Consider the following 18,006-nt stretch of genomic DNA (forward strand, 5'->3'; position numbering starts at 1 on the left):
AGGTGATAAACTCCTTAAAAGAAAATACTAGATTTGAAAAACAGAAACACAAGAATTAAGGTCCTGATTTTTAAGGGGAGCCCTCATGGGCTGATCAAAGTAATAGTACTGTAAACCGAGCTTGCTGCTGGGACAGTGATTTCCCTTGTCATACCTCAGATGACCCAGGACATGAGCATGAGAAGTCCCACATCCTCCCCCAGCTTGAGCTAAGGAACAAGAAGGGGCTGGGCTGCTTCACTCTACATGGGTCCATATTCTGGTATCTTTGCCTCCAAATTCGGGATGGAAAAAAAGTCACCATCTCCAAAAGGTGCTAGAAATCAGGGAACTAAGTCTTACTGATGGATTTCCCAAATGTATGCACACTACCATGGCCCCTTCCTCCTCTAACGCTTCCTGGGATCACACCAGGATGCAGCTGATAATTAAGAACAAAATCCAAAGGCTGAGGGCTAAATGATTTCTTTGGATTTACATTCATCTATGAAATACAAATATTGATTCAGTGAGTCAGTGTATGCGAAAAGACCCTCTTAAATGACGCCACTTTAATAAACACTAATTATTTTTCCCAAGTCTGGATTTCCTGTAAGTCACATCACTCACAATTAAGATAACTTCCACTTCTGCCCTCTGAAGGCTGGTCTACTTCCATCCTGAACCAGGAGAAATATACAGAACCCACCACATTTGTCCAATACCTGATAGTGTTTTATTTCAAACTCTGATCCTGCCCTGTAATTAGAAAGAAAGTTCTGCCAGTTTGCTCCTGACAGTTCTTGCTGCCGGAAAAGCTGGTATCAGATGTTCTCTGAAACATACTGTTTTTCATCTGGAGTTAGAAGCTAGATATAAGATTAAAAAAAGAAGAAGTAGGTCCATTGCTGTGCACAGGACCAACCCACTAGGGCCCAACCATCAGTAGTGGTTACTGAGGATGAGACTGCTAAAAAGATCCAAGCAGGGCAAGAGAGAACAAAGGTAGCTCTTTCTACAGCATGAAGAAAATGGATGACTTCACAGCTCCCAGACTCCCAGACTTCACAGCTTCCAGCCACATCACCACCCACGCTTCACCCGAGGAGTCACTTTTGCCATCACGCTAGCTGAGGCTTATGGGCCTCTCCTTGTGGCTCTTCATACTCTTCCCAAGGTTTCATCTGGGGGCCAGGGATCATCACCGTCTGAAAGAGCAGGATACTGAGTTATCTACTATCCAAGTCCATGGCTTACCTAAGAGATTCATGCCCGCCTCCATGCCCACCTCCGTGCCCACCTCCGTGCCCACCTCCGTGCCCACCGCCAACAAGAGGACTCCTCTTCCTGGTGGTGCATCACCCTCTCTGTCCACTAGGTGGAGCCCAACAGGAGTGGCTTAGAATGCCATGTCTTAAACCATGCAAGCTGCTTTACCTTAAGGATAGGCTGCTTAGGGGGTGCCCATGGGGGAATGATCTTGCCATGCATTCTCCAGCTCCCATAGGGATTCACCAGATGCTTTTCAAAGACAACATACTCCAGGACATCCCTGGGCACATCTTCCTGTCCATACATCAACCGGCCAAACCGATCATAGATGGCCAGAGTCTGAAAATGAAAGCACATCTAGTCGGTTAGTCCTCAGAGTTGTTTAATTCTGAATCTAGACTAACAGATCAACCACTGACACTTTACTCTTAGAGGGTTTTTGACTGGGGGGCGGGGGGGCGGGGTGGTGGAAGGAGGTGGGAGGGAGTCCAGGAAGGGTGGGGAAGAATATCCCCACACCTGTTTTAGTACAGCTAACATCCAGCAGTGGGAAGGGTGCAGTGACAAGGTAAGACAGACCTTTCCTTAGAACTCAGAGTCCCGGGCAGCTGTACCCAGAAATCAGAGGGAGGTGCCCAACCTGAGAGTGAAGAAAGCTGGGAGGAAAGCAGACTGGTGCCTCTACCTGCCGGGTGTGCATGCGGATGGTGACCTGGCCATACGCGTTGCCCTGGTTCAGCAGACTTGAACAGCGAACCTGCACCACCTGGGGTGGCTCTAAAGATTCTACAAAGTTCCAGCGGACGGTCTTGTATTTGATGTCCCAGACCATGTCCTGAGGGCAGAGGAGAATAGTTCAACTGGATTTTTCCCTCCCTGTAGGGAAGTTGGAGCTTATTTCCACGCTTGCTCTTCCTGCAATACCACAGTCAACATGCAACGTTTCCCATCAAACGCTCTCTGGTGCTTATTTTCTCTCACCTTAAGCTACTGCTCATGCTCACCTCACAACAACTCTCTTTCCATTTCTAAATCACAACTCAAGACCCACCTACCTCCTTGAGGACCCTTCTCCAAATCAATGAAGGCCACACTCCAACCTGCCAGCTTACCTAATACCCCATTATCCCTCCTACACACGTCCATAATCTGCTCATTATTGCATGCACTTCTGTTGACTGCACATGTTTGGTTTTTTTTCCTTTCACCTTTTGGCAATGAAAGGTGGGATTTTATAGGAATTTTATAGCCTTTTATAAAGGCTAACCTGCTAAGACTAGGATAGCGATACTTGTCCCTGGGGAGATGAAGCAAAACTGATAGAAACTGAAGTTCTTATTCCTGAACCTCTAACTGAACCACCAAGTCCTCATTGTTAGGGGTCTCCCAGAGTACCTAGCACCCCTGTTATCACACAATGTAAGCCTCACGAACACTGGTTAAATCCTTTACTGTAGTATAGGTATGTGCAGGGCTGTCTAGGTATGTCTAGACACGTATGACATATAGGTATGTCTCAGTACTGCTTGCTGAGGGACTTCTTCTTTCTTCACCTGCGTGGCCTTTACCAGAGTCCATATCAAGTCGTCATCATTCAGCCAAAAATAATGGAACTTCAGCTTTTGCCTTAGACTTCCTGTACTCTCAAAACTGATCCTTAAGAAAATCAGAGGGGATAGCTAGAATCTGTCTACTCAGGGGTCCCACAGTTCTAAGGAAGATAAGAACCTACCGGAAAACAGTTTTCAGTTACCAAGGTATGAAGCCGGTCATGGTCTGAGCTAAAAAGGAAAGAGATATTTATCACTGACTCCTCCTGCTTTTATGATACTGTGTATGAAAGCTGAAAATGGCCCTGAAAATAGAAAACAACTCCCTTCATTTTTATAAACATTTTCTGCACACCTACTATAAGCCAGGTAATATACTAAGTCCTGGTCCTAGTCCAAAGATGAAGAACAACATGATTTACCGGAAAACCGTGAGATCTAAGAGCAGCGTAAAGTTATGTTTGACTCTCAGGAGCAGAAAGAAATTTCGCTGAAATTACTGTACCTCCTTGAGATGGGCAAGAAACCCTCACTGGGATGTGGGGACTGATTTTTGTTCTAAGTTGGAACAAAATCCAACACAAATAACAATCAAAAGCTCAATTTATCTCCTCTTACCATGGACACATCATCAATACCGACTGCTTAGCCTTATTTCTTACACATTCATCTTTGAACCTAGCCAAAAGATAACCATCTGTTTTTTCTGGTCTTTTCTACATAAAACTGCCCCCCGCCCCATCTTTGTTGCTGCCAGAGTGATCTAGTTATGCTGATTCTATGCAGTAACAGTAAGAAAATAGTTGGCAAACCCCAGCTCCTGTACATGTAAGATTTTAGGAGGGGTCCTAACTGAAGGGCTTCAAATAAACCTAAGACCACAGATTAGTTTCTTTCAGATACACATTCATGACTTTTCCCCACAATTTAATACTTTCTGAGCAGTTTAAGTCTTTGCCCTTTGAAAAATTGTGTCTCTAATCCCACAGTGGGTAATGGATTAGTTCTGTCTACCTGCTTCCCTTCCACTTCTATTCCAAACACAAAAGATTCCGAGTCATTTCCCCCACTGTAGCTCTAAACTAGACTAGACTGAGGTGTGGTGACAGCTACCACAACCACCATGCTTGCCACCTCAGAATAAATTCTTCCTTGTCACTGTCCTGGCCTAGAAATCTTCAGTAGAAATAAATTCCCCGTTTTATGAGTTCACTCAGTATTTTGCAATAGAACTTACCCTGAAAAATAAAAGGAGGACATCTGCTTTGGGCAACATAATGGACTGAGCTTATGTGAAACTGCTCCCACTATAAACATCCAGAAAGGTTGGAGAGAATATAATACACATAGACACACACACATTTTAAAATCTCTAGCCTAGTTCACAAGAAAGGAAGGTAAGTTCTTAGATGCCAGAAAGGAAGAGTGAGTTAAAAGCAGAATGGAAAGAATACAACCTGATACCACAACAGCACAGAGATGATTTAGGGATCTAGAAATAGGATCTGATGGCTAGAGCTTGACTTTTCCTAAAACCTTGGATGCTGGAAGGACAGGGAGTTGGAAGTGAGATCCCTGCATAAAGCTATGACCCTCAAAAAGAGTCCTGTACCTGCAGGAAAGGGAAATTAGAAAATAGTCCACCAACCTAGATATAAAGTTTCCCTCACTCTGGGGCTTGGGGTGGGGGTGGGGGTGTCTAAAAAACAAATTTTAAAAACTCCCACAAAAAATTAAAGCCTTAAGTCCACATTATACCCAGAGGTGGACACAGAATTTATGGTATCTGTATGATGTAAGAATTCCTAAGCTAAGAAATTAACATAGAAACTGATACCTGGGCTTCCCTGGTGGTGCAGTGGTTGAGAGTCTGCCTGCCAATGCAGGGGACACGGGTTCGTGCCCCGGTCCGGGAGGATCCCACATGCCGCGGAGCGGCTGGGCCCGTGAGCCATGGCCGCTGAGCCTGCACGTCCGGAGCCTGTGCTCCGCAACGGCAGAGGCCACAACAGTGAGAGGCCCGCGTGCCGCAAAAAAAACCAAAAAAACAAAACAAAAAAACAAACTGACACCTGGCCAAGGATATCCCTAGAGTATCTGGCAGAAACACCCCAAAACCTCTCTGGGATCATATTCATAACTTAGGTTGTTTGGAATTCCCTCAGAAGAAAAACTCTCCATTGCAGATGAGCTCACAATGAAACATTACAAAACATCTGGAAGCTAGCAAAATCAACAGACACAGACATCAAGCAAAATGACAGAGGAGGAAGCACTAGGGTTGGGTCCCTCCATTGAAACAACTGATAAATTAGAAAAAATAACCAGAACCACAATTTCAGAACTCTGGATGTTGACTGGACACCTATAACAACTAGGGAAGTGCTTGACGAAGGGAGAAGCCAGTGATCTTGAGTTTAAGAACATGTGCAAACCACCTACCCTCCTCTTTCCCTCAGCCCTGCCATTACTGGTGGGGATAGTAGCCTGTGTTCCTGGAGTGGATGGCTGGCGCAAGGGCAGGCAGTAGGGACCCCTCCCTCCAAAAATTTGAGTTGCACATTTTGGTCAGGTTGGTGGATTGCAGAGAGACCAGAGCAAATGATGTCATGGTTTCAGCCCTGCTGGCTGCAGCAGCTTTTCCCACCAACAGATTTAAAGGGATAAAGGACCAAGAACACCTGTTTTGTTTTTATTCAGCCAGACAATTTAGGAAATCTTTGTCAGGTCACTGGCTGATTGCAGAGATAATGGAACAGAAACTTCAACGACTACCCACAACAAAGAATACACACTTAGCAATACTAGTTTGGAAAAGTCACAAATGGATGGCGGTGGCACTGATGAGCAAAGTCAGCAATTCCTGAGAAGCAGAGGAATCTGATTTCCAGAGTTACCACATAATAATACTCAGAATGTCCAGTTCTCAACAAAAAAATTACAAAGTATACAAAGAAATACAAAAGTATGGCCCATCCACAGGAAAAAAATTTTTGACAGAAACCATCCCCGAGAAAGCCCAGACACTGGAATTATTAGCCAAAGACGTTAAATCAACTATCCTACTTACGCTCACTGAGATAAAGGTAAGCATGGACAAAGAACTAAAGGAAATCAGAAAACAATGTATGAAATAAGAACATCAATAGATCCACCAGAGGGCAGACAGCAGAAGCAAGAAGAACTACAATCCTGCAGCCTGTGGAACAAACACCACATTCACAGAAAGATAGACAAGATGGAAAGGCAGAGGGCTACGTAGCAGATGAAGGAACAAGATAAAACCCCAGAAAAACAACTAAATGAAGTGGAGATAGGAAACCTTCCAGAAAAAGAATTCAGAATGATGGTAGTGAAGATGCTCCAGGACCTCGGAAAATGAATGGCGGCAAAGATCGAGAAGATGCAAGAAATGTTTAACAAAGACCTAGAAGAATTAAAGAACAAACAAACAGACATGAACAATACAATAACTGAAATGAAAACTACACTAGAAGGAATCAATAGCAGAATAACTGAGGCAGAAGAACGGATAAGTGACCTGGAGGACAGAATGGTGGAATTCACTGCTGCGGAACAGAATATAGAAAAAAGAATGAAAAGAAATGAAGACAGCCTAAGAGACCTGTGGGACAACATTAAACACAACAACATTCACATTACAGGGGTCCCAGAAGGAGAAGAGACAGAGAAAGCACCTGAGAAAGTATCTGAAGAGAGTACAGCCGAAAACTTTCCTAACATGGAAAAGGAAATAGCCACCCAAGTCCAGGAAGCACAGAGAGTCCCATACAGGATAAACCCAAGTAGAAACACGCTGAGACACACAGTAATCAAACTGACAAAAATTAAAGACAAAGAAAAATTATTGAAAGCAGCGAGGGAAAAATGACAAATAACATACAAGGAAACTCCCATAAGGTTAACAGCTGATTTCTCAGCAGAAACTCTACGAGCCAGAAGGGAGTGGCATGACATATTTAAAGTGACGAAAGGGAAGAACCTACAACCAAGATTACTCTACCCGGCAAGGATCTCAATCAGATTTGATGGAGAATTCAAAAGCTTTACAGACAAGCAAAAGCTAAGAGAATTCAGCACCACCAAACCAGCTCTACAACAAATGCTAAAGGAACTTCTCTAAGTGGGAAACACAAGAGAAGAAAAGGACCTACAAAAACAAACCCAAAACAATTAAGAAAATGGTAATAGGAACATATGTATCGATAATTACCTGAAATGTGAATGGATTAAATGCTCCAACCAAAAGACAGAGGCTTGCTGAATGGATACAAAAACAACATCCATATATATGCTGTCTACAAAAGACCCACTTCAGAACTAGGGACACATACAGACTGAAAGGGAGGGGATGGGAAAAGATATTCCATGCAAATGGAAATCTAAAGAAGGCTGGAGTAGCAATACTCACATCAGATAAAATAGACTTTAAAGAATGTTACAAGAGACAAGGAAGGACACTACCTAATGATCAAGGGATCAATCCAAGAAGAAGATATAACAATTATAAATATATATGCTCCCAACATAGGAGCACCTCAACACATAAGACAACTGCTAACTGCTGTGAAAGAGGAAATCGACAGTAACACAATAATAGTGGGGTAAATTAACACCTCACTTACACCAAAGGACAGATCATCCAAAATGAAAATTAATAAGCAAACACAAGCTTTAAATGACACAACAGACCAGATAGATTTAATTGATATTTATAGGACATCCCATCCAAAAACAGCAGATTACACTTTCTTCTCAAGCGTGCACGAACATTCTCCAGGATAGATCACATCTTGGCTCACAAATCAAGCCTCAGTAAATTTAAGAAAATTGAAGTCATATCAAGCATCTTTTCTGACCACAACACTATGAGATTAGAAATCAATTACAGGGGAAAAAAACATAAAAAACACAAACACATGGAGGTTAAACAATACGTTACTAAATAACCAAGAAATCACTAAGGAAATCAAAGAGGAAATCAAAAAATACCTAGAGACAAATGACAATGAAAACACAACGATCCAAAACCTATGGGATGCAGCAAAAGCAGTTCTAAGAGGGAAGTTTACAGCTATACAAGCCTACCTCAAGAAACAAGAAAAATCTCAAATAAACAATCTAACCTTACACCTAAAGGAACTAGAGAAAGAAGAACAAACAAAACCCAAAGTTATCAGAAGGAAAGAAATCATAAAGAACAGAGCAGAAATAAATGAAACAGAAACAAAGAAAACAATAGCAAAGATCAATAAAACTAAAATCTGGTTCTTTGAGAAGATAAACAAAATTGATAAACCATTAGCCAGACTCATCAAGAAAAAGAGGGAGAAGACTCAAATCAATAAAATTAGAAATGAAAAAGGAGAAGTTACAACAGACACTGCAGAAATACAAAGCATCCTAGGAGACTACTACAAGCAACTCTATGCCAATAAAATGGACAACCTGGAAAAAATGGACAACCTGGAAGAAATGGACAAATTCTTAGAAAGGTATAATCTTCCATGACTGAACCAGGAAGAAATCAAAATATGAACAGACCAATCACAAGTAATGAAATTGAAACTGTGATTAAAAATCTTCCAACAAACAAAAGTCCAGGACCAGATGGCTTCACAGGTGAATTCTATCAAACACTTAGAGAAGAGCTAACATCCATCCTTCTCAAACTCTTCCAAAAATTGCAGAGGAAGGAACACTCCCAAACTCATTCTATGAGGCCACCATCTCTGTGATACCAAAACCAGACAAAGATACTACAAAAAAAAGAAAATTACAGACCAATATCACTGATGAATATAGATGCAAATATCCTCGACAAAATACTAGCAAACAGAATCCAACAGCACACTAAAAGGATCATACACCACGATCAAGTGGGATTTATCCCAGGGATGCAAGGATTCTTCAATATATGCAAATCAGTCAATGTGATAAACCATATTAACAAACTGAAGAATAAAACCCATATGATCAACTCAATCAATGCAGAAAAAGCTTTTGACAAAATTCAATACCCATTTATGATAAAAACTCTCCAGAGAGTGGGCATAGAGGGAACCTACCTCAACATAATAAAGGCCATATATGACAAACCCACAGCAAACATCATTCTCAATGGTGAAAACCTGAAAGCATTTCCTCTAAGATCAGGAACAAGACAAGGATGTCCACTCTCACCACTATTATTCAACATAGTTTTGGAAGTCTTAGCCACAGCAATCAGAGAAAAAAAAGAAATAAAAGGAATACAAATTGGAAAAGAAGAAGTAAAACTGTCACTGTTTGCAGATGACATGATACTATACATAGAGAATCCTAAATATGTCACCAGAAAACTACTAGAGCTAATCAATGAATCTGGTAAAGTTGCAGGATACAAAATTAATGCACAGAAATCTCTTGCATTCCTATACACTAATGATGAAAAATCTGAAAGAGAAATTAAGGAAACACTCCCATTTACCATTGCAACAAAAAGAACAAAATACTTAGGAATAAACCTACCTAGGGAGACAAAAGACCTGTATGCAGAAAACTATAAGGCACTGATGACTCCCTGACCTCACACTATACTACAAAGCTACAGTAATCAAGACAATATGGTACTGGCATAAAAACAGAAATATAGATCAATGGAACAGGATAGAAAGCCCAGAGATAACCCCATGCACCTATGGTCAACTAATCTACGACAAAGGAGGCAAGGATATACAATGGAGAAAAGACTCTTCAATAAGTGGTGCTGGGAAAACTGGACAGCTACATGTAAAAGAATGATATTAGAACACTCCCTAACACCATACACAAAAATAAACTCAAAGTGGATTAAAGACCTAAATGTAAGACCGGACACTATAAAACTCTTAGAGGAAAACATAGGCAGAACACTCTATGACATAAATCACAGCAAGATCCTTTTTGACCCACCTCCTAGAGAAATGGAAATAAAAACAAAAATAAACAAATGGGACCTAATGAAACTTCAAAGCTTTTGCACAGCAAAGGAAACCATAAACAAGACCAAAAGACAACCCTCAGAATGGGAGAAAATATTTGCAAATGAAGCAACTGACAAAGGATTAATTTCCAAAATTTACAAGCAGCTCATGCAGCTCAATAACAAAAAAACAAAAAACCCAATCCAAAAATGGGCAGAAGACCTAAACAGACATTTCTCCAAAGAAGATATACAGACTGCCAACAAACACATGAAAGAATGCTCAACATCATTAATCATTAGGGAAATGCAAATCAAAACTACAATGAGGTATCACCTCACACCAGTCAGAATGGCCATCATCAAAAAATCTAGAAACAATAAATGCTGGAGAGAGTGTGGAGAAAAGGGAACACTCCTGCACTGCTGGTGGGAATGTGAATTGGTACAGCCACTATGGAGAACAGTATGGAGGTTCCTTAAAAAACTACAAATAGAACTACCATATGACCCAGCAATCCCACTACTGGGCATATACCCTGAGAAAACCATAATTCAAAAAGAGTCATGTACCAAAATGTTCATTGCAGCTCTATTTACAATAGCCCCAAGATGGAAACAACCTAAGTGCCCATCATCGGATGAATGGATAAAGAAGATGTGGCACATATATACAATGGAATATTACTCAGCCATAAAAAGAAATGAAATTGAGCTATTTGTAATGAGGTGGATAGACCTAGAGTCTGTCATACAGAGTGAAGTAAGTCAGAAAGAGAAAGACAAATACCGTATGCTAACACATATATATGGAATTTAAGAAAAAAAAAGTCATGAAGAACCTAGGGGTAAGACAGGAATAAAGACACAGACCTACTGGAGAATGGACTTGACGATATGGGGAGGGGGAAGGGTGAGCTGTGACAAAGCGAGAGAGAGGCATGGACATATATACACTACCAAACATAAGGTAGATAGCTAGTGGGAAGCAGCCGCATAGCACAGGGATATCAGCTCGGTGCTTTGTGACCACCTGGAGGGGTGGGATAGGGAGGGTGGAAGGGAGGGAGACACAAGAGGGAAGAGATATGGGAACATATGTATATGTATAACTGATTCACTTTGTTATAAAGCAGAAACTAACACACCATTGTAAAGCAATTATACCCCAATAAAGATGTTAAAAAAAAAATGCAAGTGAAATAACAACAAGGTAGAACTTAAAAAAACTAAATAACAATAACACAGGAGATGTATGAGGCAGTGACTGAAATTCAAGTGTTTGAAGCTTCTTGTGATATTATCAACAATACATGCTAAACATTTTAATAACTATTATAAGAACAGAAGTAGAATGTAATAGTTCCAAACAAGTGGAAGGAATAAAAAAGTTAGAAGGAAATTATATCAATACCACAAATGAAAGGAAAAAAAGAAACAAAGAAAAATCATGGTAACTAGAATGCAAAAAATAATGTGGTAGGAAAAAAATACCAAATATAAAAAAAACTACACTGAACAATAAACAGAGCAGGTTTCAGAAAAATACATCATTCATGTAAATTTTCACAACACATTAAACAATACTGTACATTGTTTATACACATGTACATGTGGTGAGTATAAAAATGTGCATGAGAATAATAGGGAAGATAGTGGTTCTTTCTAGGAAGGAAAAGAATGGGGAGATGGGGCTTTAGCTGTACCTATAACGCTTTATCCCTGTCTCTTCCCCCAATTAGGCATTCAGAAGCAAATATGGCAAAATGTAAACATCTATTACCTTGCAAGGTATTTTTTTACATGTTTGAAATATTTCACAATTAAAAACTTTTTTTAAACAAATACAAGTAAAAAGAAATAATTAATGGATTTGAGAGTATAGGTTTGGGATCCTACCTGAAGCCCAGCCACAGCAAGCTACAGTTCAAAGAATGTCGGCAACAGTCCAAGGACTAGTACTTAAGGTTATTCCAGGCCCTCATGTTGATTTTTCATCTACCTAGCAGCCCTGACTTTTCTCCCTTGGTTGAATCAAGAAAAAGTTGGAAAATTTTTAAAGAAACTTATTCAAAACAATTAAGGAAAGGAAATGTACATATACAAGACAAACACACAAGAAGGGTCAGGATGAATTAGGGATTAGGCGGGTGAAAATAGCAGCCGTTCAGCAGAGTCTCAACACTTGCCAGTGGAGCTGAGCCAGACCAAATGGTGAAAACTCCCAGAAGCAGTGAGAGGAGTCAAGGACAGCTCCAGGCTCCAATTTCCCACAGAGGAACATCTCCCACTCTAGAACTCTTACCTGAAGAAAAAAAAAAACCTGTGCCTAGAATAATAGCTGCTGAGAACATAATGGGTATAAGACAGGGAGTTCACGTACTTGTTTAGACACAGGTGAGCTTCAATGAAGATATCCTGGGCTTTTTCAGGGAAGTCCTTTATTTTAAAATTAGGATCACTTTCTCTTATCCTCCGGATTCTGTAAAATTAAGCATGAGAATCATTTCTAAAGAAGACTTTTCCATAACTTACAGCTTACTTTACGTCCGTTAATGTCTGTCCATTTATTCAATAATTGATTTTTGAATGTGCCAAGTCCTGTAAATTCAACCTTCTAACTCGCACTTAAATCAATCATTCTAAAGAAAGGCCAAAGCTGGGACTTCCTGGTGGTGTAGTGGTTAAGAATCCACCTGCCGGGCTTCCCTGGTGGCGCAGTGGTTGAGAGTCCGCCTGCCGATGCAGGGGACATGGGTTTGTGCCCCGGTCCGGGAGGATCCCACATGCCGCGGAGCGGCTGGGCCCATGAGCCATGGCCGCTGAGCCTGCGCGTCCGGAGCCTGTGCTCCGCAACGGGAGAGGCCACAACAGTGAGAGGCCCGCGTACCGCAAAAAAAAAAAAAAAAGAACCCACCTGCCGATGCAGGGGACACAGGTTCGATCCCTGGTCCGGGAAGATCCCACATGCCACGGAACAACTAAGCCCATGCGCCACAACTACTGAAGCCCGCGTGCCCTAGGGCCCACACACCACAACTACCGAAGCCCACGTACTCTAGGGCCCGAGTGCCGCAACTACTGAGCCTGCATGCTGCAACTACTGAAGTCCACACGCCTACAGCCTGTGCTCCGCAACAAGAGAAGCCACCCCAATGAGAAGCCCGCACACCACAATGAAGAGTAGCCCCCACTCACTGCAACTAGAGAAAGCCAGCGTGCAGCAACAAAGACACAATGCAGCCAAATATTAAAATTTAAATTTAAAAAAATAAATAAAAATAAAGACCAAAGCTTTTCATAGTGAAATTTCAGAATTTTGGCATCGAAGAAAACATCCTATAAGCACTAAGAAAGAAAAAACAGGTTTTATACAGAGGCTCAGGAGCCAGAAAGACATTGGGCTTCTAACTAGCAACATTAGAAGTTAGAAAGACAGGACTTCCCTGGTGGTCCAGTGGTTAAAACTCTGCGCTCCCAATGCAGGGGGCCCGGGTTCGATCCCTGGTTGGGGAACTAGATCCTGCATGCCACAACTAAGGGCCTGCATAATGCAACTAAAAGAGCCCACATGCCGCAAGTAAAGATCCTGCACACTGCAACAAAGATCCCTCGTGCTGCAACTAATACCTGGCACAGCCAAATAAATAAATATTAAAAAAAAAAAAAAAGGAAGTTAGAAAGACAATGGAGCAGTGCTTTTAATTGAGGAAAAAATGACTCCCAGCCCAGAATTCTATACCTGGGAAAATTATAAATGAAGTGGGAGACTAAAAAAAGACTTTTCCTTAGCCTTGCAAGATCTCATTTATCTACCATCCACCCGTTCTCAGGAAGCTGCTGGGGAATGTGTGCCACCAAAATAACTGAATGAACCATGAGAGAGACAGGTAAAATCCACGACACAGGGAATACATATAAGAGCAAGGCAAAAGGAGTATCAGGATGATGATAAAAGTGGATCCCACGATGTACAGTGAGCCTAAAGAGGGATCAATCCAGACCGAAATAGGTAAGAAGGCTCCAGGAGGGCTTTCTTCTTGAAGATGGGATTGATAAAATACTTAATGTTTTCTATGTACTGAGAGAAAATTAACACAACCAGGGGTTCCATAAGCAAATGAAAAAAAAGACACGACACCAGAAAAAAAAACTATTATGCAGGAAATGTAATAATAATGTGCATGACTGCATGACTCTGCATGACTCTGCTGCATGACTCTGCTGTCAATAGCATTTTCGTAGTTATAATGTAAACAGGGAATTCTGATTTAATCAAAGTGTTACTATAACTGTATTAAGAGGATGGGGGACACCATAACCCAGTGGAATTTATCCCAGGAATGTAGGATTGGTTTAACACTAAAAAAATCAATTAATGCAATATACCATATCAATAGAATAAAGGACAAATATCCCATGATCATCTCAACAATCAGGGAAAAAGCATGTGATAAAATCCACTCCTTTGCACTTTTCACCTCAGAGCCTTGCTTGTACTGTTTTGTCTCCCTAGAATGCTATTCCTCACTATACCCCTCTACTCAGCTAACTCCAAGCAACCCTTTAGGTCCCAGCTTTAAATGTCATTTCCTTAGGGAAGCTTACCTTTAACTCCCAGACCAAGTTATCTTTCCCTGCCATATGTTCCCACAGCACTCATACTTCACCGTATCTGTAATTATTTGTATACAATCAGTATTTAATAACTGGTTTCCTCTCCTAGATAATAACTCCATAATAAAACCACCTGTGTTCTGTTCATCATCATCATGAACCTTCCACCAAACAGCTCTTAGGCTAGGAGAGAAATACATGAGAGGAAATCATCACAATACAGAGTTATCAGAAGTAGTAAGAATATGCATACAGTTACAATTATAACAAAGGCAGCTCCAAAAAGAGTCAGAGAAGGCTTAAAAGCAGACAGAGATTATCATACTTAGCGAAGTAAGTCAGAAAGAGAAAGACAAATACCATATGATATCACTTATATGTGGAATCTAAAATACAACACAGGGACTTCCCTGGCGGTCCAGTGGTTAAGACTTTGCGCTCCCACTGCAGAGGGCACAGGTTTGATCCCTGGTCAGCAAACTCAGATTCCACATGCTGCGTGGTGTAGCCAAAAAAAAAAAAAACACACACACACACACAAATGAACATATCTTATGAAAGACTCACAGACATAGAGAACAGACTCGTGGTTGCCAAAGGGGCTGGGGGAGGGAAGGATTGGGAGTTTCTTATTAAAAGAAAAAAGTGAGACTTCCCTGGTGGCGCAGTGGTTAAGAATCCACCTGCCAATGCAGGGGACACGGGTTCGAGCCCTGGTGCGGGAAGATCCCACATGCCATGGAGCAACTAAGCCCGTGCACCGCCAACCACTGAGCCCACATGCCACAACTACTGAAGCCCGCACGCCTAGAGCCCACGCTCCGCAACAAGAGAAGCAACCACAATGAGAAGCCCCCGCACCGCAACGAAGAGTAGCCCCTGCTCACCACAACTAGAGAAAGCCCGCGCACAGCAACAAAGACCCAAAACAGCCAAAAATAAAAATTAATTAATTAATTAAAAAAAAAAAAGCAGACACAATACTTGAGAGAAAAAGACATTTTTCAGGCAAAGGAAAGGATGTGCAAAGAGACACAGCACAACATTTGTCAAGGAACTGGCAATTAGTTTGGAAAGGTTAAAGTTTAGGATGAGAAAAATGGAATAAGGAGATGATGGTGGAGAGGAAGGCAAGAGACAAATTATAAAAAGCCCTGAATACCACTTAAGAAATTTGGATTTTATTCTTCAGATAACAGGGAGCCACAAAGGAGTCTGAGACAGAAGAGTTGATGTGATAAGATCTGTATTTAGAGAAATAGGTTATGGCCACATGAAGAATTAACACTGACTCAGTATACTTGTGCATAGAAATCTATATATGACCCTAAGAACCTATCATTTAGATACAGTTAGAGCTAGAGTGACAGATACTGAAAGTCTCTTTAAGAAGAAAGTTTTGGCTCTGCTCCTTAACTAAAGCCCAGTTAGCTCCCCAGAACACGTCTGTCTTTTTAAGCCTTTTTGGCTTTTCTTACTCTCTTAAGTTTAAACTCTAAGGTATTTCTCATAAAAATATGCTCTCTCTTACTATTACTTTAAATTTTAAAATATGTGATCCAGAAAGTGTCCTACAAACTTCAATGTGAACTTCCTAAATGATGTGACAAAAACGAACAATCAAGGTTGAGATGCCCATATTATACATTAGCTCTATTACAGAGAAAGAATATACTGTCAAGTTATCAAGGGAGTTACAGGCAACACAATTAACCCAAGATGACCTCTCTGGATTAAGCAGCAACAAGAAATTTTCATTCTAATACTGACTCCCAGCTGTCTCAGACACCTACGATAATTGTGATGCCACATTCTTCTTCAATCGCTCAGTTCTCTGTGCCAGTCCTTCCTTAGAAAGAGATGACACTCGGGCATCACCCTCAGGAGGAACATAGGCGTCAAAGATACCAGCTGTAAAGAGAGACGGAGAAAACTAAAAAAGCATTGAAAGATTGAGAAAAAGTCATCCTGAGGTCATACAAAATTGGGAGGGCTCCTGGATACAAAATACACTAACAAAATAGACTTCCATGTAAAGGGAATCGTGTTGCATTAGAAAAAGTAGAATAAGATCATTTCAGCCTTCTCTTAGAGCCTCAGCTTCTTCTTGTACAGAATGGAGAAATTTTACCCTGGTCTTCTAGGAACAGTGTGAAAACAAGATCAAAGATGACCTCATGAAATATAACGTATACAAATTATTGAGACTGAACCGATTTTGTAGTTAATTAAATGCTATCATTCATACTCCAAATCATTCCACTTTCCAAGATCTCTGACAGAAGGGGATTGGGTCAGGGTCTCAGAAATACCATGTCTCACCTGTACAGGCCAGATGTATGGGACGCTCCAAACGTTCTGGAGGAATGACCAGTCCTGCTTTCCGGGCATATTCTACAAACTCCTTTTCTGATTTATATTTGGGTTGATAAGTAGGGGGTGTGAAACGTTTTTTAGTTCTCACTGGAAATACTGCTGTGGACTGAGTCACCAGGACTGGCTGGAGGATGGTAGAAAAAGGTTAGGTAACCTGGAAAAAAATCAATCTTGTACAAACTGTAAGCAAAGATAGAATGGGCACATCCAAAGAATGCCTTAGGAACAATTACAAAGCCACATATCATGGGGGAAAATGCACAACTATCTTAACAATTATGGTGTCTCTTACTAAAAGCCAGTAAGCAACTTTTACTAACACCATTCAACGTTTACTAAAGGCTTTCCTTTATTTAGTACTTTCCATAGTATAGGACTGTGCCAACTCCTAGAGATGCAGAGTTAATGAAAGCAAGGCTTCTGCTTTCAAAGAACGCTCAGTCTGATGGGGAACTTAAACACCAACCCAATACTGAAATGAGCAGAAGGAAAGTCCTCTTCTTGGCATCTCCTCTACATTTACTCAGATTCCATTCTGCTCATTCTATTGGGAGCCTCAAAGTAAACTTTATTCTGTCGTTCTAGCTCCCAACTGATCAATAAGCTCTTCAAAGGCCAGGTCTCTTTCTCTCTGACCACAAGGTTTGTTCAGGCAGGTACGAGACTCCCTTCTTTACAGCTACTGTTCAATTAAGGACACTTATAAAAATCAACGGGAAGCGAACGCACCTTCCAACCATAACTTCTTCCCCTTTAACACCCCTAGGCCAGTCAGACCCAGACCAAACCGGAGAAACTTAATCCCCGAGAACTTGCCCGCTCTCATGGCCCTACCAAGGCTCTCCCCACTCAGCCACATAGTTAAGTAGTTATGTCTCGTCTACCTCAACTCTTCCCTAGCCTAGGTACGACCTGTAACGTCCAAGTTCACCAAGGACAACTGCAAAGCGAGTATTTCCCTCCACTCTGTTCCCCTCCAGCCCCTAGACTCCTATCTACCCCGTCCCTACCCACCTGCCGAGACCACCATCCTAAAGCCCTGGATAAGCGAGACAAATCCCGCGGCACGGGGACTGCCATTTTGCTCACGCAAAGGCAGCCGGGATGGAGACAGTAAAAAGCCTTGGGCCGGAAAGGAGGTGCATAGGGCGGAGCTAGCTCGGGAGTGGAATTTTCCAGGGCACGCGCCCGCCGCCGAAGTGTGAGCGGCGCGAACGCGCACGTACACGTCCGGGGTGGTGGTGGGGG

At 41.5% G+C, this 18,006-nt stretch overlaps 1 protein-coding gene across 2 annotated transcripts; it reads right to left on the reverse strand.

The window, feature by feature from the left end:
- Positions 1–692: 692 nt before the first annotated feature.
- Positions 693–17,928, reverse strand: MRPL45 (mitochondrial ribosomal protein L45). 2 transcript variants are annotated; one of them, XM_004286909.4, is made up of 8 exons: positions 17,773–17,927; positions 16,705–16,882; positions 16,176–16,293; positions 12,149–12,247; positions 2,984–3,032; positions 1,937–2,086; positions 1,417–1,590; positions 693–1,187 (listed from the first exon to the last, which is right to left on the reverse strand). In XM_004286909.4, the coding sequence occupies exons 1-8, from the start codon at positions 17,836–17,838 to the stop codon at positions 1,101–1,103; spliced, it is 921 nt and encodes a 306-aa protein (XP_004286957.2). In that variant the 5' UTR covers positions 17,839–17,927; the 3' UTR covers positions 693–1,100. The 2 variants fall into 2 exon arrangements, with proteins under 2 accessions (XP_004286957.2, XP_033266671.1); XM_033410780.2 differs by lacking the exon at positions 1,937–2,086 and having other exon boundaries at positions 17,773–17,928.
- Positions 17,929–18,006: the final 78 nt, after the last annotated feature.

Source organism: Orcinus orca, chromosome 19 (genome assembly GCF_937001465.1).
Source record: "Orcinus orca chromosome 19, mOrcOrc1.1, whole genome shotgun sequence".
Lineage (NCBI taxonomy): Eukaryota > Metazoa > Chordata > Mammalia > Artiodactyla > Delphinidae > Orcinus > Orcinus orca.

Coding starts and splice junctions, on each gene's coding strand:
- MRPL45 (XM_004286909.4), bottom strand. CDS start 17,838: ATGGCAGTCCCCGTGCCGCGGGATTTGTCTCGCTTATCCAGGGCTTTA. Junction 1,591..1,936: donor TCCGCATGCACACCCGGCAG/GTAGAGGCACCA, acceptor TTTCATTTTCAG/ACTCTGGCCATCTATGATCG. Junction 1,188..1,416: donor CTAAGCAGCCTATCCTTAAG/GTAAAGCAGCTT, acceptor CTGCTCTTTCAG/ACGGTGATGATCCCTGGCCC.